The sequence below is a fragment of the Camarhynchus parvulus genome, chromosome 7 (assembly GCF_901933205.1).
Source record: "Camarhynchus parvulus chromosome 7, STF_HiC, whole genome shotgun sequence".
Classification (NCBI taxonomy): Eukaryota; Metazoa; Chordata; class Aves; order Passeriformes; family Thraupidae; genus Camarhynchus; species Camarhynchus parvulus.
Window position 1 is genome coordinate 16,932,499 of NC_044577.1, and position 18,393 is coordinate 16,950,891.

General features: G+C 39.4%; 1 protein-coding gene across 1 annotated transcript in view; it reads left to right on the forward strand.

Moving 5' to 3' along the window:
• The first annotated feature begins 392 nt into the window (after positions 1 to 392).
• Positions 393 to 18,393, forward strand: part of OLA1 (Obg like ATPase 1) — a 92,693-nt gene continuing 74,692 nt past the window's right edge. The window contains exons 1-4 of the mRNA XM_030951803.1: positions 393 to 526; positions 751 to 851; positions 2,542 to 2,685; positions 11,508 to 11,635. Of these exons, the coding sequence (XP_030807663.1) occupies positions 751 to 851; positions 2,542 to 2,685; positions 11,508 to 11,635 (373 nt within the window). The 5' untranslated portion in view covers positions 393 to 526. The remainder of the gene's footprint in view (positions 527 to 750; positions 852 to 2,541; positions 2,686 to 11,507; positions 11,636 to 18,393) is intronic.

Genomic DNA, 18,393 nt, shown 5'->3' on the forward strand with positions numbered 1-18,393 from the left:
ATGAGGAGAAATTTCTTCACGGAAAGACAGAGTAAACATTGGAATATGCTGCCCAGGGAGGTGGTGGAGTCTCTGTTGCTGGAGGTGTTTAAGGAAAGACTGAACGTGGCACCCAGTGCCATGGTCTGTGAGTGCCATGGTCTAGTTGACAAGGTGGTGTTTGCCCACAGGTTGGACTCCATGATCTCAGAGGTCTTTTCCAACCTCGTCGATTCTGTGATTTGTGCGCGCATTTGCGACTCCGGGTGCTCCGCCGTTCCGCGGCAGCCGCTGCTGTTAGCTGGGCTGGGCCGGGCCGGGGCCGTGCCGCGCTGTCACTGCCGGGCCGGGGCGGGGCCGTGCCGGGCTCGGGCCATGCCGGGCTCGGGCCGTGCCCGGGCCGTGCCGTCGCTGCCGGGGCGGGACCGGAGCTTCGCCCCTCCCGCCCGGCGCGACCTTTCCCCCGCGGCTGCACCGCCCCTTCCGCCGGCGCGTCCGCGTGCGAGGGGCCGCTGGCGCTGTTGCTCCGAGGCGGATCCGCGCCGAGGTGAGCCGGGACCGCGGCCACGACCGGGACCGCTCGCCTGCCCGGCCGCAGGAGCCCCGCACGGGCCCCGGCCGCCGCCGCCGCCGCCCCGCGTGTGTCTCTCCTCGGCTTCCTGGAGGCGAAGGCCCCGGCTGGGCCGCTGCGCCGTGCCGGGAGGGGACGGGGCGTGGAGGGTGCGCGGGGGTGTCGCGGGGAGCTCAGTGTGCCCTCCTCTCTGCTTGCAGATGCCCCCGAAAAAGGGAGGCGACGGGGTTAAGTCGCACCCGATTATCGGAAGGTTCGGGACGTCCCTGAAGATCGGCATCGTCGGGCTGCCGAACGTGGGGTGAGTTGGGGGACGGGCGGGGAGGCTGCTCGCCGTCCCCGCGGGTGCCCCTGCGCAGGGCAGCAGCTGGGGCGCAGCGTGGGTGCGGACAGGTGCGGACCGGAGCTGAGGGACACGAGTGTGACTGCTCAGTGATGCACTTCCATCTTTAGCTGGAAGTACTTGTAGCTGGAGCGACGCAAAACTGGCAGCGATAGGCAGGTGTGAACGAGTCTGGACAAGATAATAGGGAAGGGTTCAAAGAAAGGAAAAGTTTTAGTAATTGCTGAGTTTCATAAAACCCTGTGACCCTTGTCTTTTCTATTTTCTTACTTCTGCTGTTGTGTATACGTAATGCATGTTTTCGTGCAAACACTTAGGCAAATGTGCACACCAAATTCCTTTTATGGGATGATGTGCAGGGGAAGGGGTAATTATTCCATGTCGTTAGCAGTGAAGAGAACTTTCTTTCTTGAAACTTATTCAGAGAAGAAGAAGTCTTCTCGTGAGACAAGCCCAAGTGACAGTTTGGAAGAGATGCTGGAATGTTAATAATTGATTTCTGTCATGCTTCTCATCTGTAGTTGTTGTGGCTCCTCATAGGAGCTCTACTTGAAAAGTAGGATGAATTGATTACCTGGGGAATATACATGTGAAACTTTTTGGTATTGATTTCTCTATCCTGTTTGCTAAGAGAAAGTCTCAGCATTTTCAATCTTTAAATCTTTAACAAATGAGATTGTGTGCATGTCTTAAAGCTGGAAGCACTGCTTTCTTATGTTTTTGTTATAATTTATTTTACTTTTCAGGGTGTAGCTAAGATGTACTCCATAAAGGAAATAATTAGCTGTAGCATTGTACTGCATGTCAATGGGGATAAATAGAATTTTCAATTATGTTATGATGTAACTTTCAAAGAAAATTGTTAGTGACTTTTGAGCTTGTTGGCTGTATGCAGAGCAGCTCTGAAAATCACAACAACCTGAATATTTATTGTAGAAAATTTGGGAGGTAATAAATCAAGAATTGCTCTTTTGGCTTAATAAGTGCTACCTAACAAAGTAATCTGTTACTTGGTTTAAGGGAAAGTGTTCTCTTTTCCCCCTGATAGAATACTTGTAGGCTTGTTACCACTGATACTTAACAAGGATGAAAATAGTTTGGTAAGGTATGACTGTATCTTCATATGCACCAAAGATTATTGGTAACTAACTGATGTAGTTTGCTTTTTGTGCCACTTTTTTTCTCTTTTCATTGTTGACTTTTATTGCTTGGATACTGAAATTGTGTCACAATGTAAATAAATCTTAAGGAACAATATACACGTGTGGAAAGGGTGAGTCATGGCAAAACTAGTTTAAAAAAAGTTTCAAGCATCCTTATTGGTGTCTCACTGTACTTGAAGAAAATGAGAAATAGCCAGTAGGGCTGTGCATTGCTGTCGACTTAATTTTTTTTTTTTTTGCTAACATGTGTGTACAATATAGATACTTATGGGAATTTTATAGGATAGGGAAGAGAGGTAAGCATCACTGGGTTTCAGTGGGGCATTCCAGATGTGTGTGCCTTCTGCTAGAATCAGGGCAATGGTCACTGCTGTTGAAGTAAATGGAAAGTTCAGTATTGCTTTGGGTTAAAATGGGGTTTAATCCAGTACTTTTAAATGCCTCTAAATTGAGCTACTTTAAGAATGTTTGTATGTCATTTGTAGGAAATCAACGTTTTTCAATGTGTTAACAAAGAGTCAAGCGGCAGCGGAAAATTTTCCTTTCTGTACTATTGATCCAAATGAGAGTCGAGTGCCTGTGCCAGATGACAGATTTGACTTCCTATGCCAGTATCACAAACCTCCAAGGTAATTCTTCATATTTTTCTGCAGTTAGGCAACTGAAATAGTATCACTGAACCAAAACTTTTCATGAAAGTTTAATGCAACTATAATGTCTGGAAGTTTGTTACTGACATCTGTTTTAGAATGTGAAGTTATATGTCTACCTGGATTTTAGGATTCTACCTTTCCCATGCCCCTGATAGGACCTTTATTTTATAAGAATGGTAAATGTAGGAGCTCTCAGTCATTGCTCAGCACCATTTGGTGCTAGATGTTCCTGTCTTTGAAGGTGGTTATTCCCAGGTGCCATGGAGGATCTTCTGAAGAGATTTGGAAAATAAACAGTAGTGGACATACCTAACTTGTCATAAGGTTGCTCATTTGAAAGATATCCACTCTATACTTTGAAACATTCAGAGTATTGTATGTGCTGTATGAAGCTAAACAAATATCTGTCATTATCCCTGCATCCTCAGTTATTTGGCAATAAGTTTTGTGGGCAGTTGTTTTTTGTCCCTGATTTTCTCTCCTTTCTCTCCTTTCAGTAGGCACTGCTACTTGTACATCTCTCCCGATTCTTTCACTCTTCCAGGAGTGTGTTAATTTTGTCACATCATTTTTTAATTTTTTTGCTGTTGACTAGTCTGCTGTGTATGTTCAATGTGAGAACTTCTTTGTTTTTTGCTTGAACAGCAAAATTGAAGGTGCTTTCAGAAAACAGGAACTTCGGAAATAGGGACTTGTGACTCATTAATTTTAGTTTGCAGTTACTTGCAAAGGTATCTTGAATCAAGTGAGTGTACATAAATCATAGGGCAAACTAGCATGCAGGTGTGTGCTTTTTTCCAGCTCTTGAGCCTCAGTTTTAGAGCCAGATCTCACCCACAGTTAAAAAAGATTGATTAGTTGCTAACCAAAACTCCATTTTCTGGCTTAATTTTCAGGTCTAAGCAAGCTGTTTCCATCTGTAACTATTGTGCAGTTTTTAAATACTGCATTAATATGAAACTGTTAGTTTAGGATTGTTATAACATGTTATCTTGTTTTTCCTGCTAAAGTCAGTGTTAAGCATGATGGTTACTGCATGGATCTTAAAACTGCTGAATTAGAGACAGAGTTTTCAGGCTGTTGACTGTGCAGAGGTAATGACATAGCTTTTAAGTTTTGTTGACAGTTTTCTTCTAGCTTATACTATTAGTGCTGCTTTGGCCATGTCAGTAACCCCTTTTTATTCTCTCTTAGCTATGAAGGGCTACTCCCATATTAATAGCTGAAGTGACAAAGAGATTATTACCTCTTCCCTCACCCTGCCTTTGGCCATCTATCTTTACAGGGAGTGCTAAAATTGTAAATACTTGTATGTGTATTCTCTGACTCACAATTCTCCTTCCCTCCCTCCTAACTCATCTCTAAATTATTAATGAAAATAGTATATTTTCTGTCTTTATTCTGTAAATATACTGAGTTTGATAACAAGCTGGATAATCAGCTTTTATTTGAATGGTCTTTTGAATTTCTACAGGCATTTGTTACTTAATGGATGTGGGCATCAGTAGATAGTTATATCTCCTGAGTTCACTTATGCTGCTTATGTGATTTTTGTATTTCACTGTAACAGTAATAAAGCAGAGATAATTAGTGGTAGTCCAGTAGGACACTAGACTGAGGTAACTTACTGGGCTGTTTGTGCTTGTCTGCCTCAGACAAACTCAGGAAGACAAGGCTGTAGTCACAAAGATAGGCTACTGAATTGTAATTTAAATGTCTTAATTTCTCTGTATAGTCTTGATTTTGTTCTTCATCTTTATGTAATACGTTCTGTGGTAATTTTCTACTTGTTTGGATTAGTAGATGTAATCCATCTGTGCACACAGAATGTTTATAAACAGTGAATTCTCTTTAAATTGGACTCTTGTCTAGCCTCAAGATTTTGTCTTTCAAAATCTAAAGCATTTGGGTTTTTATTTCCCATATGTTACACTTAGTCTTCACAGTACTGCAGTCATTGTTGGGAGATGGGGAAAAGAAAAAAGGGTGACTTTGTCTAACTGAAATAATGTGTGACAGGACAGAGTGATCTCTCCTTGGTGCCTGCAGGGAGCCAGGAGAGGGGAGAGGGACAGGGCTGGGCTGGCAGGTGCTGTCTGTGCCACTGAGCTGGGACTGCTCTGCTGCAGCCAGACTGACTCTATTGCCAGGGGCATTGCTGGTGGGAGTTAGTTCTGCTGGTCTGCCATTGGAGGAATAGTTGGGATCTTCAGGTACTGTTTGTTGCTTGAAGATCCATTCCTCTCTCCAAAAGAGAAGGGAGGGATGGATCAGCTTTATTGGGACTGCTCTGTTGTCACTTGTTAGCCCATGCTGAAAGCTGACTGGTATTAATTAGAAGTGTAAATGTTTGTAAATGAAATCACATAGGCAAAAATTTAGAGACAATTATCTACAGGTAAATCTGTATTTAATAGATTAAGGTACACTGGCAGAATTTGTGACCTATGCTTCTTTTCTTTCTGCAGCAGTGGGATGTATGTGACTGTTGACAATAAATAAGTTGAATGATATAGACTGTACACAGAAGGTGGGCTCTAAGAACTTACAGTAAAAGCTGCTATGTTGTTGCCAAATGATATAGATGATTTCTTTGAGCTTTAGTGTTACTGCTGTGTGCTTTTTGGTGTGAATGAAACTGTGGACACTAAAAAAAAGAAATCTTAATATATTAAACACAATTCTGAATGCTTGTGGTTTTAAAGTATTTGTTTATATTATGCTACTAACTTTATGTATTTAAACTACTTATTTGTTTGTTATAAATTTCATACGATATTCAGTGATAACTCATTTGTTGCATTGTGCCCATGTGTAGCTTTCTCAGAAAGGACATGGCTGATTTTTAATTTTTTTGTCCTCCTACCTCTGTTACTGCAGTATAGATACCTTCAAGCAAGGTTTTACAGACTGATTGGATTAGTTCCAGTTTTGTAACTGGAAAGAGAGTATTTTCTGTAGACTGATTCACTTCAGCAGGAGCTAAAGCAGAAAGGTGTATTTCCCCCCACCTATCTATGAATACGAAGTAGGTAGCAGAGGATGAGGTCTGCTAATTCTGTAATGGAAAAGAGATGTTTTTCATCTCAACAAGTAGCTCCTGACATGAAAATTACGACATGGAAGCCAGAAAGAGTTGGTCTGTTAACTGCAATTAATATTTTATGGGACATTGTGTTTAGGAGTGATGGGTATCTCACACAAAAAAAGAACTGTGTGCATAGTGCACCTGAAGAAATTTTACTAATTTAATAAAAGCTTTAATGAAGCTATTTTCCTGTGTATTTTTTGTTCTAAATTTAATTAAAGTGCTGCTTAATCACCTTAAACTTAGAGCTACTTTTTTTTAATGTAAGCATGTCAAACTCATGTAGAGTTGAGCAGTGATTTTGTCCTAGCTCACAAATAGCTTGAAAGCCTCTGGGTGTATGTACCCACTACTCTTAGGCCATAGGTCCCCCAGCCTGTTGCCACAGATGTGGTGTGCTGTGCCTGACCAGGAGATGTGCCTCAAGTGACATTGGAGTCCAGCCTCAAAGTGATTTTCACTGAGGTGGTAGAGGAAACTGCAATTTCCTCTTTATTTCATTTATTTTGTGCCCCAATAATCTAGTCACTGTGATTATTTGCATTTTTTCTACTTTAAGTTACATGACTAACTGAAAGAAGTACTGAGGAAGAAGCACTGTGAGCCTAAGGTAATTAACTGCAGCCTAACTGTAAGTAATTACACCCAACTACTGCTTTGGCTGATAGGAATCAGCCTGTCTGAAAATCTTAATGAAAAGATCATTTCGAAGTCTTATGTTTCTGCTTCCTCCCTTGTTTAAAATCAAATGAGATTATAAGCAGGGGTGAGTCGAGAGAAGGGATGAATCAAACTAAGAAAGTTGTCAGTATTTGTCGCGTTCCTGGTTTGCACTCGTAAGCTTATTGCAACCACAGATGTTTCTCTTCCACCTAGACTATTTCTAATCTATCTTAGATGTCCTTTTTAAATTTAAATTTTAAAGTAATTTTGATTATCTCAAAGGAGGGTAATATCTAAATTGCAGCTAGGTATTCACACCCCTCTTGAACTCCAGCACTGTCCATTATACTCCAGGATCTCTGTCTTTTTTGTCAGTGAAGTGCTTTGATTTGTTCTGTTGTGTTGCAGATTGATAAAATTCATTCATTTAGATCTTTACTGCTCAAGTGATGGTTACTGAACTAAATCTGAGTTAATCCCATTGCTGTCTAGATCAGGAAAGTCTTCTGCAATATTAAATGAAAGTTCCCTTGAACTCATTGTAGGATAGCATACTCAGATACATGATAAAGTTTTAAAGTCAAAATTATGTAAACAGTTGCTGGAAAGCATTTTGTAGAAACCAGATCAGCAGTGGGACTTGGAGGGACATCATGTGGGACTTAGGCTGTGTTTAAGAGCATTTATGTAAATGGAAATCACCTGTAGTTTCAAAGTGAGAGATCAGTAACTTAGCAGGCTGGGACTCTTAACATATCAGCATCTGTAAAAGAATCCCATTTTTTTACAGAAAATTGCTGGAAATTGGTAACTATATCCTGTTGTTAATGTTCTTTTTCCTTCGGTGTTACTGCCTTTGCCTACTCTTCAGTTTGTTCTGAGCTGTCTAAATCAGCTGGGCTGTGATGTGTGTTTTAGCATTGCTTGTTTGTCAGCAGTGAATGAAAAATCTTAAGTAATGGTGACTTGAGCCATCTTTTCTGCCTGATGAGAGGAGGCAAAATGTAATTAGTTGTATTTTGTGGGTGTAATAACTTACTGAATAGTTTGAGAATGCAGGTGTTTGGTGTGTACAGGACACGGAGCATGTGTTGTAATCCACACTGAGTTTCTTACCTTCTTATAATTCATATAAGCACAATTTAATTAGCAGATTTTTCACTTCTGGTTCATGTGCCATTAGGTTCAAGTCCTGTTTGTCAGTACCATGGATGAAATGCTATTAATGAAATCATTCTTGCATAGAAATGACCGGGGTTCATCTGCAGTACCTCGTTCTTTGGAAACAGATTCCTCTAACCGCCCAGTGAGGGGTTTTGCTTACATTGCAAGATTGATTGTGGGAGCTGTAACAGTCTCTTGGAAGAGGGAGTTCCAAACTGTTCTGTTTGGAAATGAGCCAAAAATAGCAGTGAGGACAGACAGAGAGTTGAATGGCTCTCAGAGAGATTGCCACAATACACATGTTCTCTTTCTGTCTTGCTGCTTTTACTTCAGGTCATTTGTGAATGGTAACAGATGACTCTTACTTAAGTTGTATGAATTTTCAGGAAGGAAGAATTTCTCTTTTCTGTAAAATATGTAACCCTATGGATGCATAAGCCTTTTATTCCTGAAAATGCCCTAACCACCCGATTGCACTTTATCTGGCCCAGTGAGTCTTGTGCTCTTTACTGTGTGGTTGCTCATATTTTGTGACAGTGAAGCTGGTACACTAACACAAACTCAATGCTAATGCTTTTCCAAGTGAGGTAAAAAATCCCTGCTCAAGAATTAAACCTGTGGTTAAAATATAGAGATACTTCTGGATTTGGTGTTCTGTTTCATATTATAAATCCTTGTGACATGCTTTATGGTAGATTGGTGTAGCACTGATTTGTACAAATGATCAGTTGATGCCACCTGTTCCTGATGATCATTTGAGGCTCAGTGACATTATGCTAATGCTGACTAACGAATCTTAAGAAATTGAAATTAATATGTTTAGAGGAGGAGGAAAAAAAAGCAAAATGCAGTTAAGTCTTCAATAAACCATATTCAATATATATGGTACTTTCCCCTCATTCTGTGCAGTGTTTTCTATTTATTTAGTTTCATAATGTTGACTCTTTGTCCTTCAGAGTAAAGGTAAGTGTGACTAGCTTGTGCCTTTTTCTGTTTTTCTGTATGGCCATCTTTCTACGATGAAACAGAGATTTAGACCCGGAAGGTGTCTAACAGTGGGAGTAGTTTTAATTTGCTTGGAATGTGAGCTTTGTGGTACCCGAAGTGAAGGTGAGAAAGCGCCCTGGAAACCCACACACTTCAAAGGTCTCTTGCTTGTGTTACTCAGCTGTGAAAGAAATGTGCTGGGGTTTTCTTTCCATTGTGTAGCAAATGAGGTTGATTCTTGTGATAGAGTGGCCATCTGCATATGAAGGTATCTGTCTTGCCCTAATGTGGCATCTTTGTAGTGAAAGTGTGAATTGTTCTGCTGGCTGGCCAGGAGGTTAATCCCACCAGAAAGGTGAGAGGGGAGCATAGAACATTTCTTACACCACCTTTGTTTTCCTTAAAACACAGTTTGAAATGACAATGGAGAAGTGCTTTAAAGAGTGGCTTTTTCTGTCTTGCTGCTGAGTAGTTAAATGTCAAAAAGCAAGGACTGGGAAGTTGCCCACAGTTCCTTCTGAAGTATGTTAGTTCTTGTATCAGGCAAAAGGAGTTACTGGGTTAATGCATTCATATTTACTGGCTTCTGTCTTCAGAATGTGAGTTACTCTTCCTAGTGTCTTAAATAAGGATTTGTTCTGTGTTTGTGTACTGGTAGTTAAAAAAATACAGTGGGACAAAAATGTGAAATTTGTAAAATTGGTTTACTTCATAGTGCACTTATTTTAATGTACTTTTGACTGCATTCCACAGCATTAACTTGCAGCACACAATATCTGTCTTCCCAAGGATGGGCCCTTCCTTTCATGGGCCTAGTGAAGTTTAAAGTTACTGTTGTGTTACCTGAATGTAAGTAACACACTGTATTATGTCACATAATTGTTTCTTTCTAAGTACATCACAAAGATATTAATTACATGGAGCATGTCACTGGGTTCCTATGGTATTATACTGGACAGGTTTAGTGACACTTTGAACTTCACCTTAGTAAACAAAAAGATTTTGTCCAGATCTTGTATTGTGAAATTATTTTACTTGAAATAAATATTTTTTCTTTGGAAGTGTTAGAGCAATGTTGAAAACAAAACTTTAGGTCGCCACTCTTCCAGAAATAATTGATGTTCTGTATTCAAACAGATTCTAGTGTATCATATCTCCCCAAAGAGAGTTAATTTGAAGTGAGGAAGCACATCTGCTGATTGTTTTGCAGTCAAATGAAAGTGGGGTAGCACCAAAGGAAAAAAGTGGGAATTGTGTTTTGTTCTACCTAAGTCAGTTGCTCAGAGCAGAGACAATGATCCATAGATTTCTGTAACTACATTTTTTTCTGTCTCAACTATAGCTGCCATACCAGGCACTGTGATGAGACAGGTGGTTTTCCTGCTGGTGGAGTTTCCTGCTGTTACAGATTTGACAGCAGTCATGTTGTCAAATATTCCGTATTTGAAAACACATATTTATCAGCAAGTTGTCACACTAATAAAAATAAAGCTTAGTTTGGGCTGTGGACAATAAAGATTTCAGAAGTATGATACTGCCTAGAAGATTACTGGCTGGGTTATCCCTAGCCCTCATTCCCACCTTTGTGGTTGTTTCTGTCTGTGGGCAGCACAGGTAGGGCTTTGGAAAAGATATCTTAAGGTGGACCACAGAATTTATATCTTTGGATTTGAATCTCCTGTTGAAGAACAGTCACCACAGAACAGCGGGAGTGCTTTCCAGATCGGCTCTTTTCACCCATGCTGCCTTGGGGTGGTGTCACCCCTCTCCTTGGGGCTATGTGGAAGCTGTGGGTTTGGGATTTGCTGCTGTACTTACTGCCCGTAAAATGGTGAGCTGCTGTATTAGTCCTAGCGTAGTGCTCATGAAATATGATGGTGATGAAGTGTTTGATGGGAATGAACTACTCTCCCACCTATTTATTTTGGAGCCATCAAGCTGGACATTTTGAGACTGTGGTGTGCAGTTTCTGGTCTTTTGCAAGTGGGGTATTTGCAGCACTGTGGTTCTGTGCCTGCCACTGTTCTGATGATGGTGTTAGTTGCATAGAGCATATGAAGGTTCTTTTAGTCAACGTCTTATGACAAAGTTTTAGTGGTTTCTTGGTTTTTTCCCTGATTCAGCTGGATTTTTAGAAGTAATTTGGTTTAGAGTGTACATGAAAAGTTTAATGCCCATTATGCTATTTGTTCATTTTTTATCAAGTTGAGATTTTGTGGAGGATAGAAGGTTTGCAGTTGGTAAGTTTCCCATAACTTTAAAAGCTTTTTTCTGGTTTTTGTCAGCTAATTTGAACTTAATGACTATTCTGTTGTTGCTGTATAAAATACCATGTGAACATGTCTACTTAACCCTTTGCTGTTCACTGTGGTGGAAAACATCACAGCTGTTTATATTATAATACCATCTTACCTGCTTTTTTTCCAAATTGTTTGCATTACTCTGGTCACTGCTAATTTTAATCAGCACTATATTAAAAAAAAAATACTCTTCTGAGAAAGTTGCATAACCTGCTGAACTAAATGGTAACCTTGGAGGTGTGCAGTAGCAGAGTGCAATGGCCTTTTGTGTCTTATCCCTTTGGTCCTGTGAAAACTGTGCATTGCACATGACATATTTGTGCCTCAGCCTTCCAGACCTGCTTGGTTGTTGTGTAGTTGCCTATGATTCCGCACTTCAAAACTAGTTTACTTCATTTTACATGAATATTTACAGAGAACTTAGAGAATGGATGTTTTACATGGGGTGGGGGGAATTTTGTTTTATGCATTCTACACTGTGATGTTTAACTTGTTCCAGCAAAGAAGTGTTGGATTTTCATGTTCTGAATTTGGTTTTGTGCCACAAATATTGGAAATACGCTTTAGTAATGAAACTTCTAACTTTTATATTTCAGCAAAATTCCGGCATTTCTGAATGTGGTGGATATTGCTGGCCTTGTGAAGGGAGCCCACACTGGACAAGGCTTAGGAAATTCCTTCTTGTCTCACATTAACGCCTGTGATGGGATCTTTCATCTGATGCGTATGTAAACTTACTTACCTGTTTTCTCTAGCTAAGGACAGCATTGTTGTACTGTAATTAATAACTGTGGAACAAATATCCATTACAATTCAATTTCTACCATTCAGTTCAAAGCCATCAGGTTTTTCCAGCCAAGACAATCCTCACCCTCTGCTATGTAACAGGTATGCCTTTCTTCATTAGCCTTGTACTGAAGACTTAAAAAGCAACTGGGTTTTTGGAAATCTGCAGTAATGGTTTCATTTTCTTCTGCTGTCAGTGCATGGCAGTTTGTCTAATTTCATGAAGAAGGAAAAGTGGAATGTGTTAATAATAAAAGACGGAAATGGAAGTAGTAGAAACCTGCTGCTTTTGTAAATCCTTAAACTTTGCAGATCCTGAGAGGATGAAGTTTCTTTGTTGCCTTTTATACCAGGGTTTAGTCCAAGTTCCTGATGAGCTGTGTATCTTTGGGAACCAGTGCCCTGAAACCAACTGTCAGTTTTCAGCCTGCTGGGTGGACACTGAACACTGAATGTCTGCAGTCACAGTAGAAAGTGACTTAAGAAGAACACAGGCAGGCTGCTCCTGTTCAAGGGTAATAGGCAGGGGACTGGAGGGTGAGACTTGTATGCCAGCATGCTGGAAAGGAGGTGTTGGTGAAGGTGAAGAGAAGATAAGAATTATAAAGTGTTGGTAGGAAATGATCTGGGGATTGTGCAATTTCCAAGCATGAGAAATTTAGTGTTTGGTTTCATTTTGATTTGATCTGGAACACATTTTCACCTTTGAGCACTGAAAGTGTTGCTCGCTGTCTTTGTGCTGTTGTGATAACACACTGCTACTGCCTATGGCAATGGCCAGCATGAGAAGCAGAGTCCTTCAGAGAATTGGTCTTTTTCTTTTTGATGGATGCCAGGCAGGAAGTCAGAAGCAGCAGGTCATTGTGGATTTGTGCTGTAGACTTCAAGCTCTGCATGCCTGAGTATATCGAAGAAAGGTTTGTTAGGCTTTGACTTAGCTTGGTTCAGTTGGTAATTTTGCAGAAAGCAGTTTGAGAATTAACCAAGTTGTATTAATTAAGGTAACAATAGGTAAGAAAGTGGCTAGGTAAGATAGGAATGGAGTTGAGTATGGTGACACAAACTTTGGGTAGCTCAGCAAAGGTATTTTATAGTTCTAGGCTGAAGGGTTTGATCCTGTTCTCTTTATTTACTGAGGATGTGTTAAACTGCATTTTCTTTAGGACAGAAGGTATATTTGTTGTTTTTTTAGCTGCCAAAACAGACTACACTTGTTACCTCTTTGTGTTTGGAGATGTTTTTTGGAGAAGGCTGTTGCCTGTCAGTTGATCCACCACAAGGTACACAGGTGAGCACTTACATGGCATAAAGCTGAGAAGAAATTCTGTTTCCACCTAGCTAATTCTCTACTTTCTTTACTTCGTGTAAGAAGAGACAATATCCCCATCTTGAAATGTCTGTGAGTGTTCAGCCTTCAGATGTCTATATCCTTGTTAGTCTGTTACTTTCCTTGAGATACATGTTTTCATTAAATCAATAAAAACATTGTTTATGTGTCTAAGGTGTATTTAATATATGTAAAGAAACAGGCAACACATGGCAGCCGCACATGGTAGGGTAACAGGACAAGTGAAAGGAGAGGTAAATTTGTGTTGAGCACCACTGTATTTTTATACATGATTAGTGACAGTACAAAGTAGATTCTCTTAGCTCAGCAAACAAGAGAATTAAGTTTTCCCCTGCAGAATAGAGCAATCCATTCCTGGGTTTTGATACTTTCTGTAGATATTTTTTTTCTGTGTAAGTGCACAAACTGAAAATGCTTTACTGATATTTATACTAAACCAGTTGGTCTCCATACACATAAAAATAAAAATTTGAGGTATTATCCCATTTTCTTAGAGGTAGGGGCATAACTTACTTTTGGTCACACTCAGTTCTGAAAACCTCAGATATCCTTGCTTGCTTACTGGCTGAATGAATGGGGGATTTAATTTTGAAATGGTTGTCTGTCCTGGATAGTGGTGTTTGCAGTCCCAAAGTAACCTGACACGCGCTTTAAGGTACAGCTTTGTACATCTTCCAGGTTTCATGGTTTAATTTCAAACATTTCTGACAGCTCTGTTCTCCATGTTTCAGGTGTACTGCAGTTTTGACTGAGGCAGCAGTGTTTTTTGTGTGGTGACAGAAGGCAGGCTGTTTGAAGGTTATCATAGCCCTTCTTCCCCAGTTTAATGGCTTTAACCACCTTTCAACTTTTATGGCAGATCGGTCACAAGTACTTGTAGAAAATTACTTTCTTTCTACGGTGAACTATAAATGGCAATTTTGTTACAAGTGTAAATTTACAAATTACACTTAAACAATGCTTCAGTGAGGAAAATGGTAGATATCAGTATTTAGTCACTGCTACATCTCTGTCAAATTTTTGAACGTACTGGGTGTTAAATAGCCAGAGCTCTTCATATTTTGAATTTCTCTTCCCACTGATATTCTGCAGTCCTAGTTTTCTAGAAAATATGTTCCACATTTTTCTGTTATTTTTAGTTTCTTTAATGAAATCCAGTCTTTCTCTTCAAAGGTACAGAGAATGGGAGGAAGCTTGTCTGTAAAAGTACTTTGCTATCAAATGCTCCTTTTCAATTAATAAAAAAACATTAGAGTTGGATGCCTGATGTTTCAAGTAGGGCAGGCAACATTGGGTTTTGTGGAAGAACCAGAGAGCTCACCTGTGGCATCCCCTGGTGTGCCAGTCCTGCAGAGGATCCTGTGAGCTGCCTGCTGCTCACAGTGACTCAGTGCTGGGGCAGGGCAGGCACGTAGGGCTGGGAAGCTCCTGCTTTGCTCCTCTGGAAGTGCTCTGACTTCACAGCAGAGGAGCTCCAGCTGCCCTTTAGCAGCAGGATGGGGAGTTTGGTAACTGATAATCCGTGAAATCTTGTTCTTTGTGGTAGGAGTGAAAGAGCTGTGAAGCTGGGTAAACATCCCCTGCAGTCTTACGGAAGTGACTGGTGTGACCAATGCCAGGGAGTTCCTAGAAAGCTTTAATTGCTTTTACTCCAGTTTTATGTTTGTTAAAACTGGAAATGTTTAGTCCACCCCCTGGTTCTGCCTCCTTCAGGGTTTTAGATAGCTTCTAAAGCTATTTGTCATTACTTAAAGCTCTGATAGCTATGAGTCATGTCAGTTGAGCATAGTTTATTCTTACTTGGAAAAAGCACTAATCAAAACTGGGTTTGACAATATTTTTGCTCAACATTTAAAATCAAGTTGACTTAACTGTATTTTTTTACCATCATGTAGGTTAATGGTAACCTTTAGTAATACTGCTAGTGTTTTGATTTGCCCACAAAAATCAAAATGTTGATAAAGTTATTTAATTGAATGAGATACATCCTCTTTTTTCGCTGATTTTTTTGACTTCCTGTAAAAATGTGTGTATTTTCTATATGAAGATGCTAATCATATGTAGCTTTTTTATGCTTGAGGCATGATGCATTTTTCCCCCATGTTCTTTAACAAGAAGCCATACTTGCTGATTGCTGCTCCTGGAATCCTACTGCTACTGAGAGGAGGCTTGTGAGGATATCACTTGGCCACACTCCACTGCACTAACATTGCAGTGAACAAAGTACGACTTGCATCTCATCCTTTCAGCATGTGTGTTCTGTGCTTTGGGAATCACAGTGGCTCAGTTTATGCAGCTGTAGCTTGACTCTGTCACTTATGATATCTGAAGCTGTTTTTTCGTCTTTATAATGTGTCAAAATTCACCTTGAAATGATGTTAACATATCTGTCTTAAAAAAAGTGGTATTGTCTTTGACATATATTGGTTCAAATTTTTGAAGATGCCTTGGTTTTGTTTTATATTACTAAGTGCAATTGAAACCTGTTAAAAAAGCCTTGCCTGTTTACAAATACAAATCATTCACTGCTAAGCTACCAAAGTTTAAAAATAGTCTGCACATATCAAACTTGTTAGTGTTACACTATCAAGATGTATTGATGTATGCTATTGAGTAGATGATAGTTCCTATTGAAATTTTCTCTTCTTATTTATTTTTAGAGCAACCGAATTAAGGTTTAATAAAATATTTGCAAAAGGTCATACTTCAGCTAAACTTTCAGTTGGCTTTCAGTAACTTCTCCATATTAAATCCAGAAATTGGGAAAGCTTTCAAATTAAACTGGCAGTTGTGTCTGTCTATTAATCTAGTGCTTGTAGGTTTTTTCTTTGTAGATTTTTTTGTTAGGGATTTTTTTGGTTAAATATTGTACAGGGTTTTGATTTTGAAAAAAGATTTCACATAGGAAGTTTTTCTAATCACAGAGTTATGAAAATGGCATTCCTCTACTCCTTTTAGCAAAACCATCCCTAAAATTGAAATAATTTATATTTGCAAGACTGGTTTTGCATTGCATGTTGCAATTTCAAAATTTAAATACAAGAACATGGAAGGACACTTGAGATGAAGGCTGATGCTTAAAAGCAGTTGTTTGTAGAAGGATGTGAAGAGCAGAAAAGAGCCTTGTGTTTGCTTTGGATACTACTACATTCTTGTCCAAAAGGTTGATAGTGGAATTAAAGGACCAGGATGGGATTCTTGTCAATCTTCTCATGCAGTTTCAATTACTACTACTTTGAAACACCTGCAAGAGAGAGGGAAACATTTTGTACATCAGCATCCTGTTTGATTGATCAGTGCCAGTGCAGGATCAACTAGCTTAGTTTGGCTGGCTGTGGAAAACTTTTAACTAATCAAATTTTTCACTTAGGCAAGGAGATAATTAGGAAGGGCAGTAACCTCCTACGCTGAAAAATTGCAGAACGTTGCAAGATCTGTCATCATCCTTGAACATAATGTTAGCGTGTTTGATGCTGGAGTGTCGAGATGCAGGAAATCACATTATAAAATCACCTTAGTCTTCTCTTACATTGCTGGTGTTTCTTTTCTTTTGGTGTGTGTACATGAACAAAATTTGTGGGTTTGTACCTCAGAGCTGTTCACAGTATTGTTTGCAGCTTTGTTTCCAGCTGAGGAGTGAATTTGTTTTCCTGGGCATGTGGGTGCAGGTTGTGGAACAGGTGCTGGAAAATTGTAATCACTGTAGTGAGTTAGCCTTGTCTTTATTGAACAGTAAATTACATTGCCAGATTAAATGAAACTGATACCTGAGCTTTAATTTGTGTTCCTCTAAGGCCAGGTGGTTACACTTTAAAGCGCAAATAAACTCAGGTAAGTGTTAAAATAGTTTTCATTTAAAAATTTCTCACAAGTAGTTGTTCTGAGAGCTGAACAAGCCTCCCCAAATATATGGCTATTAGGAGCAAAAATTCATATGTATCATATTAATCCATGATAATTGTCTCTCAAGGATGTACTCTAATTCTTCAGATAGAGAGCTATGAATGTTCAAACATTATGTTATTAATCAAACAGTCCAAAATTTGTTTTATGTTGAGGTTGCCTCTTGATGTCACAAATTGAATTTTGATTGTATTGTACCTATGAGGTTTCAGTCTCAAATATTGTAAAGTCTGTAATTTTATTTAATTACTTATTCTCATTGAGAAGGAAAATTACTGTTCTTGCATTCTTGTCTAGCCTTTATCGTAGCTTGATAATGCTAGATTTGTTAGTATCACGCTGATTGAAGTGACAGTGGATTTTGGAACCCACTTCATCATTCATCTTTAGCATAATATCCTATGCCTCTTTATGTCCAGTTTCTTTTTTGTATCAGAACAGATGAAAACATAAAATTTCCTGTCTAAAGGGCACCACCCTTGCTAGAGTAGCAGCATCTAATGCCATTCTATTTATAAATGGAACTTGTTAAGTTTCCTCAGCAGGGACTTAAAGCTATGACCTCGCAGGCCAGAAACAGGAGAGCTACCTACTGAGCTACAAGGGCAATCTCTCAATTCTAAAGAATACATAGAAAATTTCTAATATACTGTACTGTGAGTCATAAAGTACTTGACCAGTAAACCCTTCCTCCCCTGAGAATAAAGACCAGGCAGGCTATCTTTACTGAGTCATTGCTATTGTTTGACCTACGACTACTTTTATTACAGTTCTGTGTGTGTGCTTTGGCAGTGTGTAATTGCTATTTAGGCAATGCAGATGAGTTTTTCCTCTGTGATACTTCAGAGAAATCATCAATGTGTGATAGAGTTGGGGTGTTCAGGTGACTGTTTGTGAAATACATGTTTACCTGTTTGAGTGTCTTTGCTGGTGGTGTAAAATATCCTGACTTCTTAAAAACAGTGATAGTTTAATAATTTATTAAATTTTTTTTGCTGTTTCATGGATTTTCTTGAAAGCTTGAAGGGAAAAGTAGTGCAGATGGATTTGGGTTTTTTTTCCTAACGGTTTTGTTTCTAATATGAAATATTTGCCTGTTTTCCTGTGGTCAGAAGAAGGCTATCTCAGAAAAGGTAAAGTAACAGTTCTTTGCAAAAAGATAAGTGGTTGAGTGTTTTTACTTTAATTAGCTGCATGATTGTATCAGAACGGTGAGTAGTCTGTAAATTGAGAATATTGTAGCATCTCTTTCAGAAAGCTGCTTTTGTGAAAGTGTTATTTTTTTTTAATGCTTTTGAGAAAGTGTTATTGGTTTGATTTTTATTTTAATGCAGAGTTTTAAGGAAAACTTGAAATTGGAGAGGTTCCTTGAAGCACTTCTGTTTCTGAATCGTAGATGATGGCTATGCTTCCTAGCACAGCTGAGAGCATGGGCTACCCTGGTT